Source organism: Thermobia domestica, chromosome 1, assembly GCF_964235325.1.
Source record: "Thermobia domestica chromosome 1, izTheDome1.hap1.1, whole genome shotgun sequence".
Classification (NCBI taxonomy): Eukaryota; Metazoa; Arthropoda; class Insecta; order Zygentoma; family Lepismatidae; genus Thermobia; species Thermobia domestica.
The window spans coordinates 24,506,233-24,528,595 of NC_137454.1; the positions used below are offsets into that span (position 1 = coordinate 24,506,233).

The following is a 22,363-nucleotide window of genomic DNA, read 5'->3' on the forward strand; positions in this document are numbered from 1 at the left end:
TTGTGGTAAATTTCACAGGAAACGAATTATAAATACGAAAATTAGATTGAGTAAAACAAAATGTTGCTAAATGAATAACAAAGTTTTATTTTCGTTTTATTGTTCTTATTTACTGCTCGTTGGACATGAAATTTGCCACATACATGTCTTTGTCGATTATACACGTTATCAAATTATATTCCTACAACATATTTATAGTCATGTGACAATAATTTTGGACATGAGTGTACTGAATATCAATACTATATTACATGTAGTGCATATGTAAAGGAATGTGTGTGTCACTATTAAGGGAACGTAAAACGACAATATAGACAATAAGTTAGTTTGACAGTGTAATTTGGTATAGATACAGTACATAAATAACAATACTAATAAAGTGTCAATTATTATTATTACTGCAATAGACGATATATATATATACAGAGTGGTAGGTAACTCTACCGACAAACTTTGGGAGGCGATTCCTTATACGAAATGAAAGAAAAAAGTTCTGATAAACATGGGCCGAAAAATGCCTCCTTTCAGAGTTATGATCCATTAAAATTCGAAAAATCATTTTTCAAAACTCCCTAACTTAGGAACTATAGGACCTACCCCAAGCGGTTTAAGGAATTACACAGGAACTAATATGTTCTCTATCTAAATATCCATGTTTTACCATCCTCCGTTATCGGTGAAAGGAACTGTAAAAAAGGAAGTTGATGTATAGGAATACTCCTTCAAGTACTAGTGGTGCTTTCGTTTCGCTGGTACCGGTGAATTCTGAAACATCGATATTTAGATAGATATATGTAATTGTTTAAAGAGAGCATCAATGCGTATCCATGGATTATTATACTGTGCTCATATCTCCATAACATATATTTTGATCTTCTGTTATTACTGCAATTCTATCTTGTATAACAACATCCTTAAGCCAGGAAGGCTAGTGGAAAAAGAGAAGTTTGTCACTTTGCGTGTGGGATTCTGGAAATGCCATCGTATTTCGTCATATTGCCACAGTGCTTAGTAACATTTGTTGAAAAGCTAAATTTCCCTACATTTTACTCTCATATTCGTAAAAATCTCCCTTTTTCTCTCCTTAAATTTTTTTTTGCTAAATCTCCCTAAGCCGCGGGAAATTTCCCTCAAACTAGCATCACTGCCTCTATGGTTTGGAAACGACGTGCTTTTAAAGTGATTTTAAGTTTGGGAAACAGGAAAAAGTCTACTGAGGCTAAGTCCGGGCAATAGGGTGGATGGGGCACAACAGAAGTCTGATGATTTGCGAGATAACTGCGGATGAGAAGCCAAGCGTGAGTAGGCACATTGGTAGAGTGCACCATCCAAGTCTGGTTTTCCCACAATTCAAGCCTCTTCCTGCGCACTACATCTCTCAACTGCAATAAAATGTCATGGTAAAACTTTTTGTTTACCATCTGATCACGTGATACAAATTCATGATGGATGACGGTTTTTCAATATCACAACCAATGTCAACTTGATCTTTGATCGACTCATGCGTGCTTTTTTGGGACGAGGAGACCCTGACTGAATTGACATGTCTTTGTAAATGCTTTGCCGAGTTTGTAGCTAAATTTCAAACACGTACGTTGCTTTTCAAGACCTTTCATTGTTACTGTATTATTAATCAGACGAACAGCTTGTGCATATGCTCACTTCAGCGGTTGTAACTATGCGATTAACGATCATATTGAAACGAGGTAAATGACTATTTGTTGTCTAAACCTGCCGCTAGGTGCGCTCAGTAGTCACAGTGCGCTATTCCAAAAGTTCGATTTCTATTCGAACACACCTCGTATGTCTTATCTTTGGATAATATTTTAGTTGAAGTCATAGACGGCCACAGAGTAGGAAACACATTTGACTCTCTGGTGTTCATTTTTCTAATTAGTTTGAAACATGTACTCTTACACACTTACTTAAATTTTCTCAGATGTTTCCTTGAAAATCGTTGAGTTTTACGTCCAACGCTTATGCCGGGTAGGCTAAAAGAGACGGTGATAATGAGAAATGAATGAAGTGGTGGAATAGAGAAAGTGGGAGGAAATGGAAGAACCCCGAGGAAACCCACGCACACGGCGTTTGTCCACCACACGAGCTAGGATCGAATCAGGCCCCCATGCACCAGAGGTGAATGCTCTAAATATGTTCATGAACGTATTTATTACGTTCTGACGCGCGATTAGTGCCATACTAAAGAGTTCGACTAACGTATGTTTTCTGCAGTAGTCAAGCGTTTAGTATGACGCTAATCATACGTCGAAACGACTCTGGATATGGCGGTTAGTGGTTTTGATTCGTTTTATCTAATTCGTCCTCAACCTGAACCCACATTAACAAAATTTTCAGACTACTTACATAAAAGCTGTCAATTTGGTTAACGATAATATAAGGAATGATTTGACCTGCGGTGAATTTCAAGTTGAATTTTGTATCAAAGAAATTTTCTAGAACTACGTCACATTCTATGGAAATCTGAAAGCCGGAAAACTAAATTTACCAGCTTACTCGTTAGTGCTGGAGAGGCTTTTGGCTGACAAGTTCTTCTTAGTACTAAAGTTGCAAATTTCATATTGCAATTCCCGAATTTCAACAGAACTCGGCATCTTTAGAGATCTCTATTCTTTTTCTGGCCCTACAAAATGATAAATGTGAGAGAACTTGGCTCTATTTTTCACATTTATTTATTTATTTAACAATCACCAGATACAGCTTAGAGGCCATTTTATACTGGATATCTAACAACAATAATAACAATGGAAAGGATTTGGGAAGGTATCGGCCAGGGCCTGTTTAGTAGGTACCATCACGGCATTTGCCTGGTGTGACTGAGGAAAACCCTGGAAAACCTCAGTCGGGATGGTCGGCAGTGGGAATCGAACCCATGACCTCCCGAATGCGAAGCCAACGCTCTACCACTTGAGCTACTTCGCTCGTTGACGTTTTTGGCGGGATAATGACTTGAACCAGTATTTAGAGCAGTGCATGGCATTTTTTTTTCATTAGAAAAGAAAGGCAGTCACCTTGTTTCGTACAGTTTCGCAGCATAAGCTAACTTTGGGTTCTGTCTAGTTAATTCGAACTTGGATAATTCGAAATATTGGATAATTCGAACAGAAGTCCATTCCCCTTGAAAACTGTATTGAAAACAATAGTAAAAAATCGTGGATAAATCGAACTTTTGAACCTATGTTTTGGATAATTCGAAGTAAATACAGTTGAAAATTTTTACTGCTGGACAGATGTAAACAGAAAAATACAGTTTTAACGTGTTTTCAGTTATCCAGATGCAGCCATAGGGAAGAGTAATACAAAAGATAAATATAAAATCTATGTAATGATAAAGATGAAGGTGAGTTGGGGAAGAAGTAAAGATAGACAACGTGTACCAATCTCATCTTGTTTCAGAATTGGTTGAAAATTTAACCTGAATTATTGATGAAGTCAACTAAATGTTTTTAATATCGTATTCCACGCAATACATGAAATTCAAGATTTATTGACCGTACAAAAACAATCAAATTTAAGCAAATGAAGTTTACGACTTCTTAAAAGTGAAAACAGAATATTCAAATTGTTACTGGTATTTAATTGTTTGCGCTATTCAATGTATGTTGTAGTGTTGTACGTAAATATAGTTTCCATTGTACACGTAGTTCGAATTATGAGGAGTCAATATCGTTTGTTAGTTTGCGGTATTCGATCACGCAAATAATAAGCTGCTTTAAAGGTAAAGTCTACACCATATGAATATGTTTTTGATGCACAGTACTTTGGTTTGTTTGTTGTTATATATGTGAAAAATGCTGTTGCATAATTCGAATTTTGGATAATTCGAAGTTTTTTCGTGTTCCCTTGGACTTCGAATTAAAAAGAGTTCACTGTATTTTGTAATGCCAGCCACACAGTGCGTCATATAGCGTTAAGGATAAAGGTGGTCTATCTGAGCGGAACTGCGTCAATACGCTGTCTTTTGTGTGAGTTGTCTGTTCTAACGAAAAATATTATTTTCGTGCTATAGATTTTCTTAGTAGGGGAGCATATGTAGGAAAAAGGGCTTCGGTGGCAGGTTTAGTGCTGAAAAGTTGGCGATAGTTTTATTTGATCATAAACATCGTCTACATAAATAATTTTTATGGTGGCACTTCATATTCTGAAGCAGGTACCGTTTCAGAATATATCTGTGAATAACAGATTAAAACAACTACATTTAACACTTGTAAGAAACAGTTAACTCATTGCAAATAAATAACACCCACCAACTACTCCACTGTCAAAATCTGGAAAAGTAACAAATTCAAATACCTATGCACTTACCCTGTCATTCGGTACGGAGCTCATAAGTGCGAGAGAGGATCCTTTCCCTCCGACTAAGCGGCTATTTTGACATTCCTTGTTTTTAAAATTTACCACCAGAGGTCTGATGTTTGTAATATCTATATCAGGCTCACATAAATAAGGAAGAAGTTCGCCTGCGGGCATGGGACAGACGTCTGTGAACCTGGCGAGACGAGAAGTTAATAAATCATAAATATGAACTATAAAAAATATCTTGACATTTGATTATATAATTGTTGTATTATGTCTATTCTTAAATATATATTTAATTGAATTGTTTTTCAATTTATTATTTCGATATAGCTCTTTAGGGCTGGATTAACCCATTTGGAGGCTCAGGGCTAGAAAAAAAATATATGAGGCCTCTGCTGACATCAACTAATACATTTCTGTGGAAGTACAGTAGAAAAGTTACGGAAATATACTTTATATTTTTGGTCATATTTTATATTATGATGATGACTCTTGTATCTTTATAATATTCTTTAGGTAGGCAGTTGAGATTTTGATCAGAGTAAAGGTCTGTGTCCACCTGGATGCCTGAGGCTACAGTTCCCCTTAATCTGGCCCTGTTAGCTCCTGCTGTAAAATTTCGTGTGCATTTTTAAGGTAACGTATCACCTCAATGTTATTCGATAAGTTTAATTTATATTTGATTGTTAATCCAACTATTTATTTGTTTTCTTTTAAAACTGAGAGCTCCCTTGTGGCTAAGCGGTTAGCGTACGCGCCTAACGTGGGTGACCCGGGTGGGGCGTAGCGTGGCGTGGGAGACCCGGGTTCGATTCCCGGCGTGAGCTCATGTGGTTCGGATTCCATGTTAATCAGTAGGTCCACGTCTCATATAGCCTCGCTGCTGAACGGGACGCTAAACTAAAATCAACTCAACTCTTTTAAAACTGAGCATTCCTGTTTAATGTAAAGATAGGAACTGGGGCATGGATTGGCCTAAGGTTACCATAATCAAAATTTATGATTATGGCTCGGGAGCCTATGGTATATGTCACATTTTCTAACTTCCGAGTACGCTGAGAAAAGAAGATTCAACAATTCAATGCAATGACATACACCAAACAAGATTCCGCTGCCATCTACAGGTACATTTACGAAATTAAATTACCTACATCAAGGATCTTATAAAATAGAGGATCTGCCCTTACAACAAAATCTTGAAGCCATTCGTCACAGTTTCGCCACCCCTACTCTGCCCACTCCGCCCAATAGGATCGCAATGTTTTGAGCCAACAATCATGGCGGAAACGAAAGTAGCCAATCAGAAGATGGCAGAAACGAGAGTAGCTAATCGGACGTGCCAATGCTCGCTTGTTTTTTGGCTTCATCGATTTAATAGGATGAAGATACATATGGGCAGATCCTCTATTTATAACATCCTTGACCTAGATGCTGTTTTGTGGTTCGACCCCAACCTATTCCACCTAATAACCCAGTTTCACCGGAAACGGCGCTTACCATTATGACTGCATTTTTATAAAATCTCATTTGACATTTTGAGAGAAATTTCCTTGATACTGAGAATTAATCTTTTATGACGTAAAGCAGCATAATATGATATTCTTGCTTTGAGAGTCGGAATAGTTTTGCTTAGACTAGTTTGACATCTATGCACCCATTCAATCACTATATTGATTTGTAAGATATTACAAACATTTAAATATACTTAATAAATGCACTAATTTTATTATTTAACAATTTAAATATTCGGAAGAAATGAAAACCTAGATTTCTTTTCTGGAAATAATAATAACATTTATATTTTGAATTATTAGTAATAAAAATAAATGTATGCTCATCTCACGTTTTCAAATACTACTATGTAATTAATGTAATGACATGAAGTTTTGAATACTCAAAACTTTCCAAAGGAAAAAAAATATTTTCATTCTTGAGTTTTGGAATTGCATCCGAAACCTTTGGCAATTCCCAATTCACACTACTGGTTTCATAAGAGAAGATTTGAAACCACAGAAATACACGAGGTTCGGGTTTCTTGTACGATCTGTTCCGAGATGTAACCAGCAGTAGTGTAGAACGTAAAAGGCTTATTAACGGGTAAAGTATACGTTATCTTTACTTCTTACACCTTTGAGAAATCTGTAAAACCAAAGGACGATGTAAAGCAATCACAAAGAATAGAACTATAAATTTTGTATCATCACTACTGAAAACTAGGTGTGAGCAAAACCAGTTTTTAAAATAAAAACTGGAAACCGGTTTCTAGAAAAACCGAAACCCGAAAAACAGACATTTCGGTTTTCTCCAAAATTGGTTCGGTTTTTCACCGAAACCGGTTTCGGTTTTCTCCAAAAACCGATTCGGTTTTCACCGAAACCAGTTTTGGTGAAAACTTTTGGAAAACATAAAACTATTTCTGTGGAAACGGATTCGGTTTCCTAAGAACAACGAAACACTATTCTGGTCAGAAATAGAACAAATTTTGGAAAAACTGGAACCGGTTTTGAAGAAAACCGAAACCGGTTTAGGTGAAAACCGAACCGTTTTTTTGAAAATTTTCAAAAACCGGTCACGGTTTTCCTGAAGCCCGAAAACCGAAAAACCGGTTTTTGTACCCACCACTACTAAAAACTTAGTTCCGACGCTCTTTGTACCCACCACTACTAAAAACTTAGATCAGGTATATAAATAGCGAAGTAAATATTTACCTGTAAGAGAATTCTGCTAATCCATATCCTCTTTTAGTGTTCAAACCAAACTCAATCAGAACCAGATGGGTCTCAGTCTTCCAAGGGCGATGACTATACACAATTGTTCCACCTTCTAAAGTTTGAATACTTGCGTGGTAATGTTTCCCATTTGTTGCTGGAACAAATAAAATTATCAGACTGTTTAGTGGAATAAATTCGTATATTTGTAACCCCCAGTTACAGCAGAGGTAGTATCAAATTGTTTTAAATTAGGGTCCGAATAATTTTAAACCACACTGTACAACAATAGTATATATGATCATGTTTTACTGTATAACTACTTTCAGTTTACGTACCAAATCCGTTTTTGTTTTCGTCCGAATAGAATTAATTTAGAAGTTTCAGAATAATTCTAGGTTTTCGGGAAATAATTTCTTTTATTTATAGTATTTTTTTTTCTTCGTAAATTTCCGTGTATCGGCATCTCATTTGAATAACTATAAAATATACATTATTATTTCAATGTAATTCATAGGTCAGTACTTGGATAGAATTTTCTGAATTTTCCACCAATCCGATATTTGGTAGGACACTTTGGACTCCCTTCGTCCCGATGACATACCCATATCCTGCTAAAATTTGGTTTCATCCAGTTCTTACAATTTTTTATTCGTTTTGAAATGAAATGAAATTTTACAGTTTTACGTCCCACATTTATGCCAGTTAGGCTAAAGGATGATGAGAGGTGAGTGAAATGGAGGAATGAAGAAAGTGGGAGGAAACGGGAGAACCCCGAGTAAACCCACGAGCACGGTGTTTGTCCACCACAAAGTTCACACGGCACGAGCTGGGATCGAACCAGGAACCCCAAGCACCAGAGGTGAACGCTCTACCACTGAGCCACCGCACTCCCTTTTAATTCGTTTTGTAATCCCGCCGCGCGAAATATACACTGAGAAAAATCCGTTGTCCGGACAGCGGTATATTGTACAAACATACGGAATCCTCTTGCTTACTACAGAAATCAGTATGGAGCATACGTTACTCATATACTACATATACACTGCCCTTAGATGTTACATCATGCCGTTGCAGGATGTCTGACATCTAACAGTTTTCCGTATATCACATGCATATACTTATGTTACATTCCTCAGCTTTATGTTATGTACGTCCATTTGTATATGAGATCCTGACCGCCTACATTGTTTCATACGCAAAGTACGTACAGATGGAACACTTACACGTAAAGTATTATAAAACATGCGTTTTCAGTTATACGTCTGCTGTACGTTAAGTCCAAAAACTACAGGAATTACTCATGTAACCTACCTTTTTAAGTACGCCACCTCCAATTATTTTTTTCTCAGTGTACATACAGATTTAGCAATGAAAGCTGGAGTTAAGGATATTAAAAGTCTCGAATGCTAATATGGGTAAAAACCGGAAATTGTTTATTTCTACAGCTTCCAGTTTAATATTATCTCCATCAACAGCTTGATTCCTAACGTCTCATTTTCTACATCCTGGCCAAAATTGATGGTGGCCTACCAAGTAGTTCTTGAGATTTTCGGACTGCCGGACGGACGGACGAACCAAAACACGGACAGACAGGAGAAATATATAAGCTTTGGTAGAGGAAACTCGTTAATAGCATTTCATGGTTAGAGGTAATAGGACTCGAATTCGTACTCTGCTATGTTAGCACAAATATAATTCATGAGGTATCTTTTCGTCTAAGCTTTTAACGGACATTCGACCGAGTTATTATTTTGGACACTTTATAAGTACACTGAGAAAAAAAATATAGTTGGCGTACTTAAAAAAATATGTTACATGCGTAATTCCTGTAGTTTTTGGACAACGTTCAGCAGACGTATAACTGAAAACGCATGTTTTATAATACTTTCTGTATGTATTCCATCTATTTGTACTTTCTGTATTAAACAATGTAGGCGGTCAGGATCTCACATACAAATCGACGCATATAACATATAGCTGACGAAGGTAAATAAGTATATGCATGTGATATACGGAAAACTGTTAGATGTCAGACATCCTCCAACAGCATGATGTAACATCTAAGGACAGTGTCTATGTAGCATACGGGTAACGTATGTTCCGTACTGATTTCTATACTAAGCAAGGGGATACCGTATATTTGTACAATATACCGCTGTCCGGAGAACGGATTTTTCTCTGTGTAGAATATATTGTTTTCTAATGTTTTCGAGTTCTACATTAAACACTAAACATGGGAGCACTGTACTATCTTGTTCATCCGAAACCAAAAATAAACGCAAACAGTACATAATTGTTTAAAATAAGTTCCAAACTTAACAACCGTCGATGTCGATAAAACACGATGTTCATACTTTAGTCGCAGCGTTGCATTAACTAATAGGTTTGAAGACATACGTTATAACACGTACAATGCTGTCCTTTTTTTTTTTAAAAAAAAAAAAAAAAGAAAAGTGAATGTATAAATCATTGACAGGGTGTCTACTAAAATTCCAAAATGAAATTTCGTGACTTTTTAAATGACCTTTTCTTTACCAAATCATAAAATTTCCTAATATTTTCAAGAGCGAATTTAGGTGCGAATTAGACCGAATTTTCATCCATGCGATAGAAACGAATTTTGCTTGCGATTTGCTAGCGTCTAAAGCCGACGATAGACATTTTTGGTGGTGAACTTTGACGTTTTATAGAACAAAATTTTCCAATCTGTACTTACATTTGAACAGTTAAAAAAGAAAAGTGAGCCAAAAGCTAAATTTCGTGACTTTTATGACCATTTTCTGATTTCGTGACGTTTTCGTGACATTCGTGACTTTCGTAACCGGTAGACGCCCTGATTGATGACTCGTAACGCCATTCTATATTTGGTGAAGGTTGCTGGAAAGGCCTAGAAGGAGTGTTGTGATAAAGTGAAACATAAAGAGTGAAACATAAAGAACTCAACTCGCTCAGCTCAATTATATCAAAATATAGCAATGTCTTACCTGAAAATACGATACCCAACTGAGATGGAAAAACTTTATGTTCAGCTATTTCAGGCAAATACAGGTCGCTTGAGTTGACTGGCCACAACTGCGCACGGGGATCTCGGATGTGACCAAATTTAATGCTAGAAGAAAAAAAACTATGTTTGTAACCAGTGTGATGATTGAAACATTTGAGGTGGAGAAAACAGTACACAGGATGTTTCTAAACATCATCAAGAACACAGAGGTAATCCCTGACACCAAGATAACAAAAGAAATTTGTAAGAACCTATGTGGAAAAGTGCTTAGTTTCACAGCTAGGACTGCCCAAAAGCGTCGAAAAGCTAAATTGCAACACGCGTTATTTCCAACATGACAAAAATATACAGTGAAGGTCCACATCTTCCAAAAATACATATTTCAGCAATATGCAATGTGTGTGGAGATATTCCCTGCAAAGCATAAGGACCAGACATACTCCCAACACAATTGTCAGATGTGCTCTGACCTCAAGATGGATCCAAACTAGGCAAAAGGTAACCCTTGACAGAAGTGCACATGGAATGCGTCACCGGGAAGTCGGACATGTTAGGAAACGTTAGCTTCACGATTTCTCGTATTGGGAATAACGCGTGGTACGATGCATTATTTCATGCTTATACGTGTAAAAAAAAAAATATTTTGCATAGAATTTGAACTTATGAACTTGCCCTAACTCTTTGGCGCCGACACAGGAAATTCGGTAGACTGCTACTCACTAAGAGAGTTCCCATCACACTAGTAAATACAACAGACAGATGGTTTCCAGTACATCGTACCACGAACGTCTTTGAGGGGGGAAGGCAGGGGGACGCGTCCCCCCAATATTTTGAAGTACAAAATATTCAATATTTTATTCCAATTTAATTTGTTTACTAACGACAGAATATCATATAAATAATAATAATTATATTTATTTGGAATATAATATTCAGGCTGTGAAACTATTATAACAGAGTTCTTGATATACCTTAGGGGATCCGTGATGGTAAGCAGAAAGGTTACAAATGGAATCGAAGTTAATAAACAGGTTGGGCTAGGTAGTACCATTTAAATAACTTTTTTGATGCCCCCCCCCCCAAATTTTACATGCCAGAGACGCCAGTGCATCGTACTAATGGGCAAATTCCATTAACCTTTCTCGAAAGAGACTGATGAATTAAACTGGAAGTTTGAACGTAGTATATCACCCCTTGACTTCAATCACGGACCAATCTAAAATGATCAGGTACCGTCGTTGAAGAAGGGCGTAGGCTCAGTCCATAACGAAGGTAAGATGTCACTCCACGTCTACATCACTCGCGGGGCTTATTGGTCTTCCCGACTGAGGGAGGTAGCTTTGCTTTTTTTTTTTTTTTTTTTTTTTTTTTACAATATCGTTTTAATTTTATAAATTCCACACGCGAATTATTTATACAAAACGTTACGGTAGATCTATTATTTCTTTCACATAGACGGTAAATGCCACATTCTAAAATAATCATGACTAGGCGTACAAAGTGCATAATTAAGAAAGGTAGCCAAATTGCCGAGTTTTACCTTAGAGAACCCTTAAAAATAAGATAAATTTACTTCTTTTTTCATGACTGCACGTTTGACTTTTTTTTTTTGAGTAAACATTTCTATAAAATACCATCACAATAAATGTAAATTGGTGTTCCCAGCAATAGAAAGATGGGTATAGACCGCCAGTGGCGGATTTAGAAGGTAAAAAGTGGGCAGGCTGCCAGAACACAGACTTGAGTTTATTATACACTTTCAAAAACATGTAAATAATAGCTTAAATTATTTTTATCACTGAAAAAACTAGGGGCCTAGGTCCCCGGACCCAGGCTAAACCACGCGTATTCTCTGTTTCAAAGCTTATGTTATAATGATCTAGGAAAGCACGTAACACAAAATAGGATGCACTACTTACTGAGACAATCCATGCAAGTGAGAAGCAGCACCCGTGCAGAAGAAGGTTCCATCTCGTGCACAGCCATAAAAGGCGGCTCTTCTGTGAAGAAACATAACATCATCCACACCCCAACGATGCTGGCGCATCCCTCGCAGGAGTAAAGTTTTAACATCTTGCCCCTCATTGGTTGTCACCGTTCCGTGTAACTCACCCCATTGGTCATAGCCTTGTGGGTCATGTTCGCTGAAAAGCGTAAGAATACGTGGTTCTCAGTCAAAAACATATGATCACACTTACTCTTAATTTTTTATTTTACTAACTACCTTAATAACTCTTCATTATTTGTGATTTTAGTTTAAGTTAATTTCTTTCTTTCATTCACTCTTTTAACTTTTAGGCTGTTTCCATTTAATCTATTAGTATTTCTCTTAAGAGGCCTCATCCCAGCGAAATCAAAATACCGCTAATTTTACAGTAATTATGTGATATCTTCAAATAGATAAAAGATAATCGAAATGTGGAACAAGAGCGCCCTAGACAATATTATTTTACATGAGATACCGTTATCACGACTCACTTATCTGCTTTCGATTTCGAGCCATTTTGAAAATCGGCTTTTATTTTCGTGTTTCTAAACGGCTGAAAACGGAAAGACACTAGGTGACTTGTGATAACTGTACCTTAAGCAAAATAATATTGTCTAGGGCGCTCTTGTTCCACATTTGAATTATCTATTATCTATTTGAAGATATCACACAATTACTGTAAAATTAGCGGTATTTTAATTTCGCCTGGATGAGGCCTCTTAATGACACTTTATGTCCTGTTTCTTAAGCCATAGATCTACTATATGGTGGTTGAATCCATGTTTATTACACTTTAATCAGTTAATCAATCAATACTATATACATACATAAATCAATACATTAAAAATATGTCGCACGTCTTTCTGTAAAGTCAAAAATTAGTGCTACGTGTTAGAAGTGTGTGGACTTGGTTTCATTCCAAGCTCAGAGTTAAAAAAAAATCATAAACCTATTATATCATGAGGTGATTTTAGGACTACAAAGCGAGAAATCAATCATGAGAATCGATGTGCTGACCAAAAAGTTACTCAAGTAAAACTGATCAATCACGGACTGCCATTGAGTAGAATCTCTTGGATGAGCAAAGTGAGCAATGAGGAAATGCTAAAGACAGCTGATGGAAGCAATTGACAAAATAAAGAAAATTCGCTGGTGGCACATCTTAAACGATAGTCACAAGGGAACATCTTATATTGATAGTAGCATTGCCCAATGAAACAATGCACAATCGATAGAGAAGTGACGAAAAGTAAGAAATCCAAAGTTTTACGGGCCGACACTCAGAAACACAGGAGATACAGAGGAAAGAAGGATCTAGAATCATGTGTAAATAGCAATGCAAAAGACACACTGACACAGAAAGAACTTGAAGATGATTAAAGTAATTACAAAGGCATTTGCACAACAGTATAGGAAGTAAATATTGTACCCACAGCCATGCTCAATAGCATCATATGTAATGCAGTGTTGCCAACTGAGCACAAAATGAAGTTTTGTTAAATGGCTCGGAACACAAATTATAACATCCAGCAAATCTAATTATGAGTAGAACCATACCTGTGAAGTTTTGACGTACTGTGTTGCCAACGTTTGAAGATAGGCCTATATGAATTCCTATATGAAGTTTTGTGTGTTCTGTTTGATACTATTCTGATTTTCCACTTGGGCAAAACTGCTTCGACACTGTGGTTCGTCCTTTATTTCGTACTTCAGTGATTATATTCTTGTTTGTTGTCTCATATTTTGGTTTTAACTAATTCGAATCGTGTATTGTATGTACTCTTCTACATTCAAGATTTATAGCAGAAAATTTTCAATAAAAGTCTTACATCATTTTTATCCATGGTTGACTTTTCCACTCCTCTAGTGCAAGGGCTTCGCTCAGGAGATGATTACTGCATTCTGCATGGATGTCTGTTGGTCTACTATAGGCTCGCCATCTGGTGGAGAAACAACAGTGTCTTATGAAACATTTGACATATCATAATATTAATGTTATAGTAGTCAAATATAAGAATATTTTATAGCTATTGATATAAAGCAGCCATGTGCAACGGCGGGTCCGCGGGCCCGTTGCTGCTCACTGAACCCTTTCATCTGGCCCGCCTGATCCCTTGTTGAAAATGTATTTCTTACGTAACCTCTTAACCTGATTTTATTTTTTTTTTCTGAATAACTGATATCCACCTTAAAATTATCCTTTGCGTTGGAACTTCGAATTTACCACCGAATATTGAGAGTTCAAAACTTGAAGAATCAAGTTTTCCACTAAAATAGTAATTATATTTTTGTGCGTTTCTTTAGTAAATAAGTATTTTGGATACCGTTATAGCCGTTTCTAGTTAGTTCCTAGGATTTACTGTGCAATGAACAAGTTTCTCTGTTTTGGCTATTCATAGGGATGCGCACGAGACGAGTCGAGATAGGATTTTCGTGACAAAATTCGAGTCGAGACATGACTCTTCCAATAGAAAAATATACATTTTTCGAGTCGAGACATCACTTTTACAGCATATTTTCGAGACGAGACAGCCATAAATCTTGTCTCGTGCGCATCCCTAGCTATTCAGTTCTTGTGAAAATGTAATGTATTTTCTCCTACGGCCCCCGACACTAGTAACGCCTTTGTGATTGGCCCATTCCCTGTTCCAACTTATACATGCCTGTTATAAAGGATGCAACTATACGTTTTCTCTTTAATCATTACAAAACTATGTATTTTTTTAATGTAAAAGAAGTAAAGTGCGACTGACTGACCAATTGGCTGATTAACGCTTAGGCCAACCTACTTAGCCAGAAACTAGAAATTTGTGCAGAAAATATTTGAGACGTAAGGTACCACTACAGAAGGATTTTTGAAAATTCGACGTGGAAGGGCGAGAAATGGGGGTTGAAATTTTATAATAAAATGCTGACATCTTAGAGCCCCATAAGGTTATAGACATGGAATTTGGTATTTTTTTATTATTTACAAATACTTAAATATGTTTCAGTGTTTTTTGGTATTTAACGTAGAAGGTAAAAAAAGGGATGACTGTGGATTACTAAGAGGCCCATAACGAACTATTCTTGTTACATGCGAAATTTCGAGTTCAGAGAAGTTCTGTTTAAAAAAAAACAACTCCCTTGTTCCTAAGTGGTTAGCATCAGCGCCTTTGATGTGGTAGACCTGGGTTCGATTCCTGGCGGAAGCTCATGTGATTTGGATCCCACGTTAAGCTGTAGGTCTACGTCTCATATAGTCTCGCTGCTGAAAGGGACGCTAAACTCAAAATCACTCACTCATCCAAATTGAAAAACCCAGAAAGAGGTATACCAAACATTGCCCACAGTAATATATATAAGGGCATTTGCTACTTGAAAGATATAGATATTTATTAATAAACAAGGTCCTAACAACGGTATAAGATTGAAACTCAACAATGCTTAAAGTGTTCAAAGCATATAATGAAATTGTGACGGGATACCAGAATTTAGACATCCTAGATTTCAAATTTTACAAATATGAAAAAGAAACAATTCAATATATTTTTCGAATCAACACTGCATTATGTGCATAGGCTATATGCAAAATCAAAATTGACATATTTTCATTGAGTATATTCTACAATTAATCTCAGTGAATACCTCAGTTTTCATTGAGAATATTTCCTTATTTTCCCTTCGTTCTGAGTGTTCAGTGTACTGTGAGGGAGGTTTATTGAGAAATTAATAGGCAGACAGCTTCTCCCTACACGATTAAGAGAAGTTTTTCCAACTAATAAATTAAGGAAAATGGAATACCAATAGCCACTATCAAATAGCAGCACTGAGAGATAGATTAATATAGTTTTAGAGTATATAATTTTAGTACAATATATAGAAGTGGGATCGCTGGAGTAATACCGGAAATTACTTATGAAAAATGCTTAGCTTCAGTATGCAGCTACAAGAGTGCAATCGCTCATGAAGGTGAACATATGAGTGATATCATGTTCAAAATTCGCTGAAGAGTCAGTGTGTATTATAGTAAATCAATTTCAAATAGTACTCTGGTAAAACTAGGTTGAAGGAACAAGTAACTGAATACTAGAATTTGTTCCGTCTATTAACCCTTTCAGCCCTGAGTTTTTTGTTTACTCTCTGATTTTATTTTGCCTTATTATTCTTTTTGACTTAACAAATGAAATACAACCGTCAATTTGTTTGCGGATGTCATATTTAGAGAATTATGGATGAAACATTTTCCGTGCACTAGGGTTGAAATACGTATGTAAAATACAAAATGGCATTAATCCAAAAGATCATAGTGATCTACATTGTTTAGAAACGCAAAACACATCACTAAAGCGGAAGGAGGATTTATTGCAAATAGTTTGTTTCGCCAAGAATAAAACAACCTACGTGGCTGAGCTTCGTCGATCGTGATAACCCTTGCAAGTACTCTACAAGAAATGTGCGTAGCTTCCTGACAACAGATGAAAGCACCAGAGAAATAGCGGAAAGTGATTTAGACAAGTACAAGGAATACTGGCATGAAAACCCAGCCATTTTGAATCCTCCAGAGTAATTAATCTTTATTTATTTATTTATTTATTTATTTATTCAACACAACAGGCTCTAGGCTCAGTTACAGTGTTGTTCTTTAAAAATACATTTACCTTTACTTATATATATGTATTTTAACAAGATTATACATTTATATATTTTCATTATCAGATATAGTTTTAAGGCTATTCTTGTATACTGTCTCCGACATTCCAAAAACATCTATAACACATATTCTTTCAATTGCATAGTAGGAAGCACTCATCCTCCATATAGGAGACTTAGCGAGGATATTTGCTTTTCCCTTTTTGCAGTAAAATGTACTGCTAGTTCCTACACAGGTTTTACCTGATAGGACATGCAATTGAACCTTCGAAGTAAGATTCGGACAGTCAATTTTACCATGTAGTAATTTGTGTAAAAATAAAAGATCCGTATGTTCTCTCCGTTGTTTCAATGTGTTCATAAAATATGATGTACACATATGTTACCACCAGGTCTGAAAGGGCTAAGATTCGACTGTATTTTCATGAGAAGTCTTTGTCTATATGCCCATAATGAGGTCATTTTATTACACAATGACGATTTAGTTGAAATTTAAACTATATTGTCTCAATTTAGTTAACTGAAACTGGATGGTGATGATAGATATTGAACATGAATGTGCGTTGCTCTTTGTTATTAAGACTAAAGTCGTAACCATATTTAATTTTGAGCATTAAAATTTGTGTAACTTGGTGAGCAAACTAAAGAAAAATGTAAATCTGAACAATTAAAACGTTTAATTAAGTAAAATTTTAACCCATAATGTCCAGAAAGTCAAAGGCTTGGGTAAAAAGCTGGTAATACTAATCTAGAATCACTGGAGATTCATTTTGATGCTTTATTATTAGCATAGGCACTTTCGACACGGAATATGCAGGATGGATTACAATGGGAGGTCATACGGTTCACATCCCACCAGTGGCGGCTGCGCACGTTAAGGCATAGATGCACGTATCACAAAGGCCGTATCATGAGACCTTGTAGCTTTAAATCTGAAAAGAAGTTTACTTTCCACTATACATGTACACTCATCTCCAAAATTATTGCCCCATATCTATAAATATATGTTATTGTAGGAATATAATTTGATAACGAATCCTCCCGGTATTTCTTACAATTTTAGTATGTGTATAATCGGCAAAGACATGTATGTGGCAAATTTCATGTCAAAAGAGCAATAAATAAGAACAATAAAACGAAAATAAAACTTTCTTGTCCATTTAGCAACATTTTGTTTTACTCACTCTAATTTTCTTATTTATAATTCTTTTCCTATGAAATTTACCGCAAACATACATTTCCCAATTATACACATAGTATCAGTATTAAAAGTACCCTGCAAAATCATTATCAAATTATATTCTTACAAGAAGATAGTTATAGATATGCGACATTCATTTTGGACATGAGTGTACCTATACTTTGTACGTAGTATATCTAGGTAATCTGCAGATGATGAATGTTTAATTTGTTAGTGGCCACATTAAAACGAAATTAAACTGCATAATGATAACTAAAAAAAAAAAAGAGAGAGACAGCAATTGTTCGTCTTCTCCTGCATACTTATAATGCAAAATAAATAATATTGAATACTATTTACTTACAGAAAGTTGAATTTGACATGTACTACTTCTCCATCCTCGTCCTTCCATTCACTACGTTCGCCTTTCCTGCAAACACATTTCGAGAAAGACATTAATCAGTAAATTATCACAAATTATTTAGCACAATAGTATGGTTAAAATATCAATACTTACAACGTTAGTGGAAAGTGTGTTAACACACAAGTGAGATTGTTAAAATAATACAGAAATACAGCTGTCAATGAGCCCAAGAAAAGATTAAGGGATGTAATCAGTGGCGGTTTTAGGCTTCTTGTGGCCCTAAGAAATTTATGGGTGGAGGCTCGTCATACGCCATTACAGCCATCTCGTGACAAGCAACTAACTAGGGATGCGCACGAGACGAGTCGAGACAGGATTTTCCTGACAAAATTCGAGTCGATACACGACTCTTCCAATAGAAAAATATACATTTTTCGAGTTGAGACATCACTTTTACGGCACCTTTTCGAGACGAGACAGCCACAAATCTTGTCTCATGCGCATCCCTACAACTAACGAAATTCTCTCAGGATTTCATTGATGGTTTTGGTTTAGCCACAGACTGATTTTACAATACATTCACTTTTTAATACATAAAAATATCTTTGGGGTCATTAGTTTTGTAAATGACTTCAAGAAACAATTTCTGATCATTACTGAGTGTTAACTATGAAATTTGTCTTGACAAAATTTAGGTTTGTTATTTTAGAATAATAACGAAACTTATCAGGATAAACAAGTGTATAACGTTACAATAATAATTCAGAAAAGAAAACTGTTTCAAATGTTGATTTTGTTCTTTTGCACCTCTAATCAAGTTGCCTTGTTTGCTTAGTAGAAGATCCGACACTGAATGTCTTAAACATCTATTCCTTCAGTACTGTGTATCAGGTTTCAATACTAATTTTGAACGTATCCATTACTTTATTGATAACAATAAACAACAAATCGACACTTTAATATGTACTTACTAAATATTTCTGAGTTACATATTTTTGAACATTGAATAAAAGTTTTTCGCATGTGACACAATCTAACATAATTTGTATTAATTCTATATAGTAACATGATGTGAATAATTTGGGTTAAGGCATAACACTCGTATATTTGAAATTCATTACCTTAGAAGCCCATTGAATGTTATTCTCCATATTCTCATGGGTTCACACATTTGGAACTTAAGACCTCCTCCAACGTATGAATTTGATGGCGCGTTGTACAAAGTTGTGTCAGGATGACCTGCATTAGATGGAAAATAGAACATTATTGCTTCGCACACTGTTTCAATAAAAATAATGTTTTTTTTAATGTAGCAAATGCCATAAAAATATTGGCCTAACAATACTGGCGTGGACATGATAGATTTCAAGCCACTATTCTAGAAGGTACTAGTGCTTTAATAAGTTCAATTATCATTTCTAGATACTACTGTTCTCTAAAGTCAGATCTTTAGAGAACAGTAAAAGATAAGTTTTTCTTCGGAATTTATGATGATTCTATGGTGCCGTTATAAATAATAAAAAAAGAAAAAAGATCCGCTACTTCCTTCTAGACCGTTGGTTCTTAACCTAGTTGGCTTGTTGCTCCTTTGTGAACCCTGAATACTTCATTCCCCCTCGTTGCTACTCGTTGGTCTGGCCCTAAATTTTAAATGGCTAAAGTTGAGTCATAACCTCCTTTCTTTTGGAAGTAGTGTTATATTAGTCTATACAGCAAAGTAACATCTTAGCTTTCTTTTCTCTCTTTGTAAAATTAACCAAATTATTGTAAAATTATTTATAAGAGTTATACTGTATTTTTCATGAATGTGTTGAACCTCCTTCACTGAAGAAATCATTATGACGAGATTTTGTTCTGGCGAAGTTTTTCTCTTGGGTGAGATTTCATCCAGCGAGATTATTGCCAGGCGAGATTTCCTCCCACAAGATTTTGGAGGGAGATGTTTTCCCATTCAGGATTTTGGCTACGCAAGTCTTTTGACTTGAGAGGTTCTAACCATGCAAGATTTTGTCCTTTGAGGTTCTGGCTACATTTCAGCCGTGAAATTTTGTACCCAAATCAATTATTAAGCGCATTATGAGTTTCAAAAACCATACATTTGTGTAAAAAGAAAAAAAAAATACCTGGAAGTTGATAAACAGATCCATCTTGCAATCGGAGATGAACCCAAACTTCTGTTGTTCGAAAACGCCGTTTCTTGATTTTTAAAATGACTGCATTTCTGTTGCTATCCACGCCAAAAATCATCATACTATCCATTGACTGAAAGACAAAAATAAGAATTATAAGTTAATGCTTCTGAAATTAAAATATTCATAATTGTTTGAACAATTATTTTAATAACAAATATTCAAATACTTTTAGCAGCAAATATTGTATCATAAATCACAATTCAGAAGAAGATCTATTTAACAACTGTCTATCATATATCAAGACAATCATACATTATATAATGTTCTCTCATAGTTGAGTGATGAATTTGTATTCTGGAAAGGCGTCATATTATTCTGATAAGAATGAATCATTAGCAATCTAGAAACGTTCACTTTGTCATGAGTGATTGTTATGTTATTTATACCTAGGTAAGTAGTAAGGATCATATAATTGTCGTTGGAACTTAAATGGAATGTTGTAGCTACCTTTGTGACCCTAAGTTTGTTCGGTAAACATCCAATTGTATGAAACATATTGCTATTATTCGTAAAGAAGTCGGACGGAATGGTATCAACAAAAGTGATATTCAATGATTGATATTATTAATGAGGACCTGGATAATATGACTAAAGAAGTATTTGAGTTTGTAATGTTGGATGTGAAATTTAACCTGGACATAGTTGTACTTTCACGCCAAGAAGCCATTCCAGAGATCTGCTATCCAGGTTTTCTGAAGATGTGTAAACTGAATGGGAAAGTAAATGGAACTATACTGTAGAGAACAACCAGTTTTCTTTCTTTCCTTTATTTGCTGGTAATCCTGCTGATTGAGGTGATGTTGAATATTATTGAATCAATCCAAGTCTACCTGTTTGCTGGAGGAAAGCCACCCCAAAATATGATTGATTGATCATCTAGAAAAAGTTGAATGAGAAAACCCATACAAAACTCCGAAAAGACTAGATTTGTGTGAGACAAATCTCGAATTAGGCTACCGAGAACAACAGATGAACACAAAGCTTCGTCTTAGCGACAACCTCTTAAACTTATAAGAAATCGATTCGCACAAAATTAGTGAGACGAGGGTATCAAACTGTTTCATTCACGAAATTCCGAAAATCAATACATTCCATGATTGAAGATGCAGTTGTTACACGTATCATATTAGGTGAGAACATAATGACTGAATAATCGAATTCTGCAAGTTGGTTCTGCATCAATGTAAGGTTAATCCCTGTTTTCCGTTTACTGCATTTATTATGTTAAATGTACAGACCTGTTCAGATATAATGTAGGACGTAAGTTAAGTATATTTGATGAACTATTTGATCTTTTCTGAATATACGAATGCTATTTTTCTTGAGTACCATCATATCTAGTATGTAAAAAATATGAACATGACTGACCTGGAAGTGATTACAATCTCGCATGTAAGCAGCTGTTGTATCATCATTTTCTCATAATGTATAATGAGAACACCCTATGACAGAAATAATTATTAAAAAAACACGGGAGTGCTTTCTTCATTATTGAAAACATCTTTCCATGCTCAGTCAGGACGACTCATGTCTACCGCACAAGGTGCAGCTCTAGTTTTTCCAAGCTTGGAACGGACATTTGTGATTACATGAGATATACAGGGTGTCTCAAAAGTCCCTGACAAAGATTAACTTTGTTATTATCAGAGTTACAACAAAATGTAACAGGAGAAACATCCCTAAATATGATGTTTTCAACACTGAAGGAATTTTTTAAATCGGACGAGCCGTTTGGGCTGTACACTCTTCATGCGCCCAATGTTAAGTGAAATGTAACATTGCCATTCCCTGGGCCCGCAAGATAAGTGAATGGAGTTACTGTCTTTTACGCTAACGTGTCGATGGCCAGCCCCTATTTCAAATATGATCCCATTCACTTTATGTTGTGGGACCAGGTAAATGGCAACGTTGCATTTTCATTTAACACTGGGTGCATAAAAAGCGTACAGCCCAAACGGCTCGTCCGATTTTTTAAA

At 35.7% G+C, this 22,363-nt stretch overlaps 1 protein-coding gene across 1 annotated transcript in view; it reads right to left on the bottom strand.

The window, feature by feature from the left end:
* LOC145683816 (rifampicin phosphotransferase-like) overlaps positions 1 to 22,363 on the bottom strand; it is a 204,744-nt gene that overhangs the window by 158,189 nt on the left and 24,192 nt on the right. Inside the window, exons 4-11 of the mRNA XM_081755413.1 lie at positions 20,319 to 20,457; positions 19,317 to 19,434; positions 18,196 to 18,261; positions 13,849 to 13,959; positions 11,952 to 12,176; positions 10,013 to 10,137; positions 7,026 to 7,182; positions 4,324 to 4,507 (exon numbers count right to left, since the gene is read on the bottom strand). Coding sequence (XP_081611539.1) covers positions 4,324 to 4,507; positions 7,026 to 7,182; positions 10,013 to 10,137; positions 11,952 to 12,176; positions 13,849 to 13,959; positions 18,196 to 18,261; positions 19,317 to 19,434; positions 20,319 to 20,457 — 1,125 coding nt within the window. The remainder of the gene's footprint in view (positions 1 to 4,323; positions 4,508 to 7,025; positions 7,183 to 10,012; positions 10,138 to 11,951; positions 12,177 to 13,848; positions 13,960 to 18,195; positions 18,262 to 19,316; positions 19,435 to 20,318; positions 20,458 to 22,363) is intronic.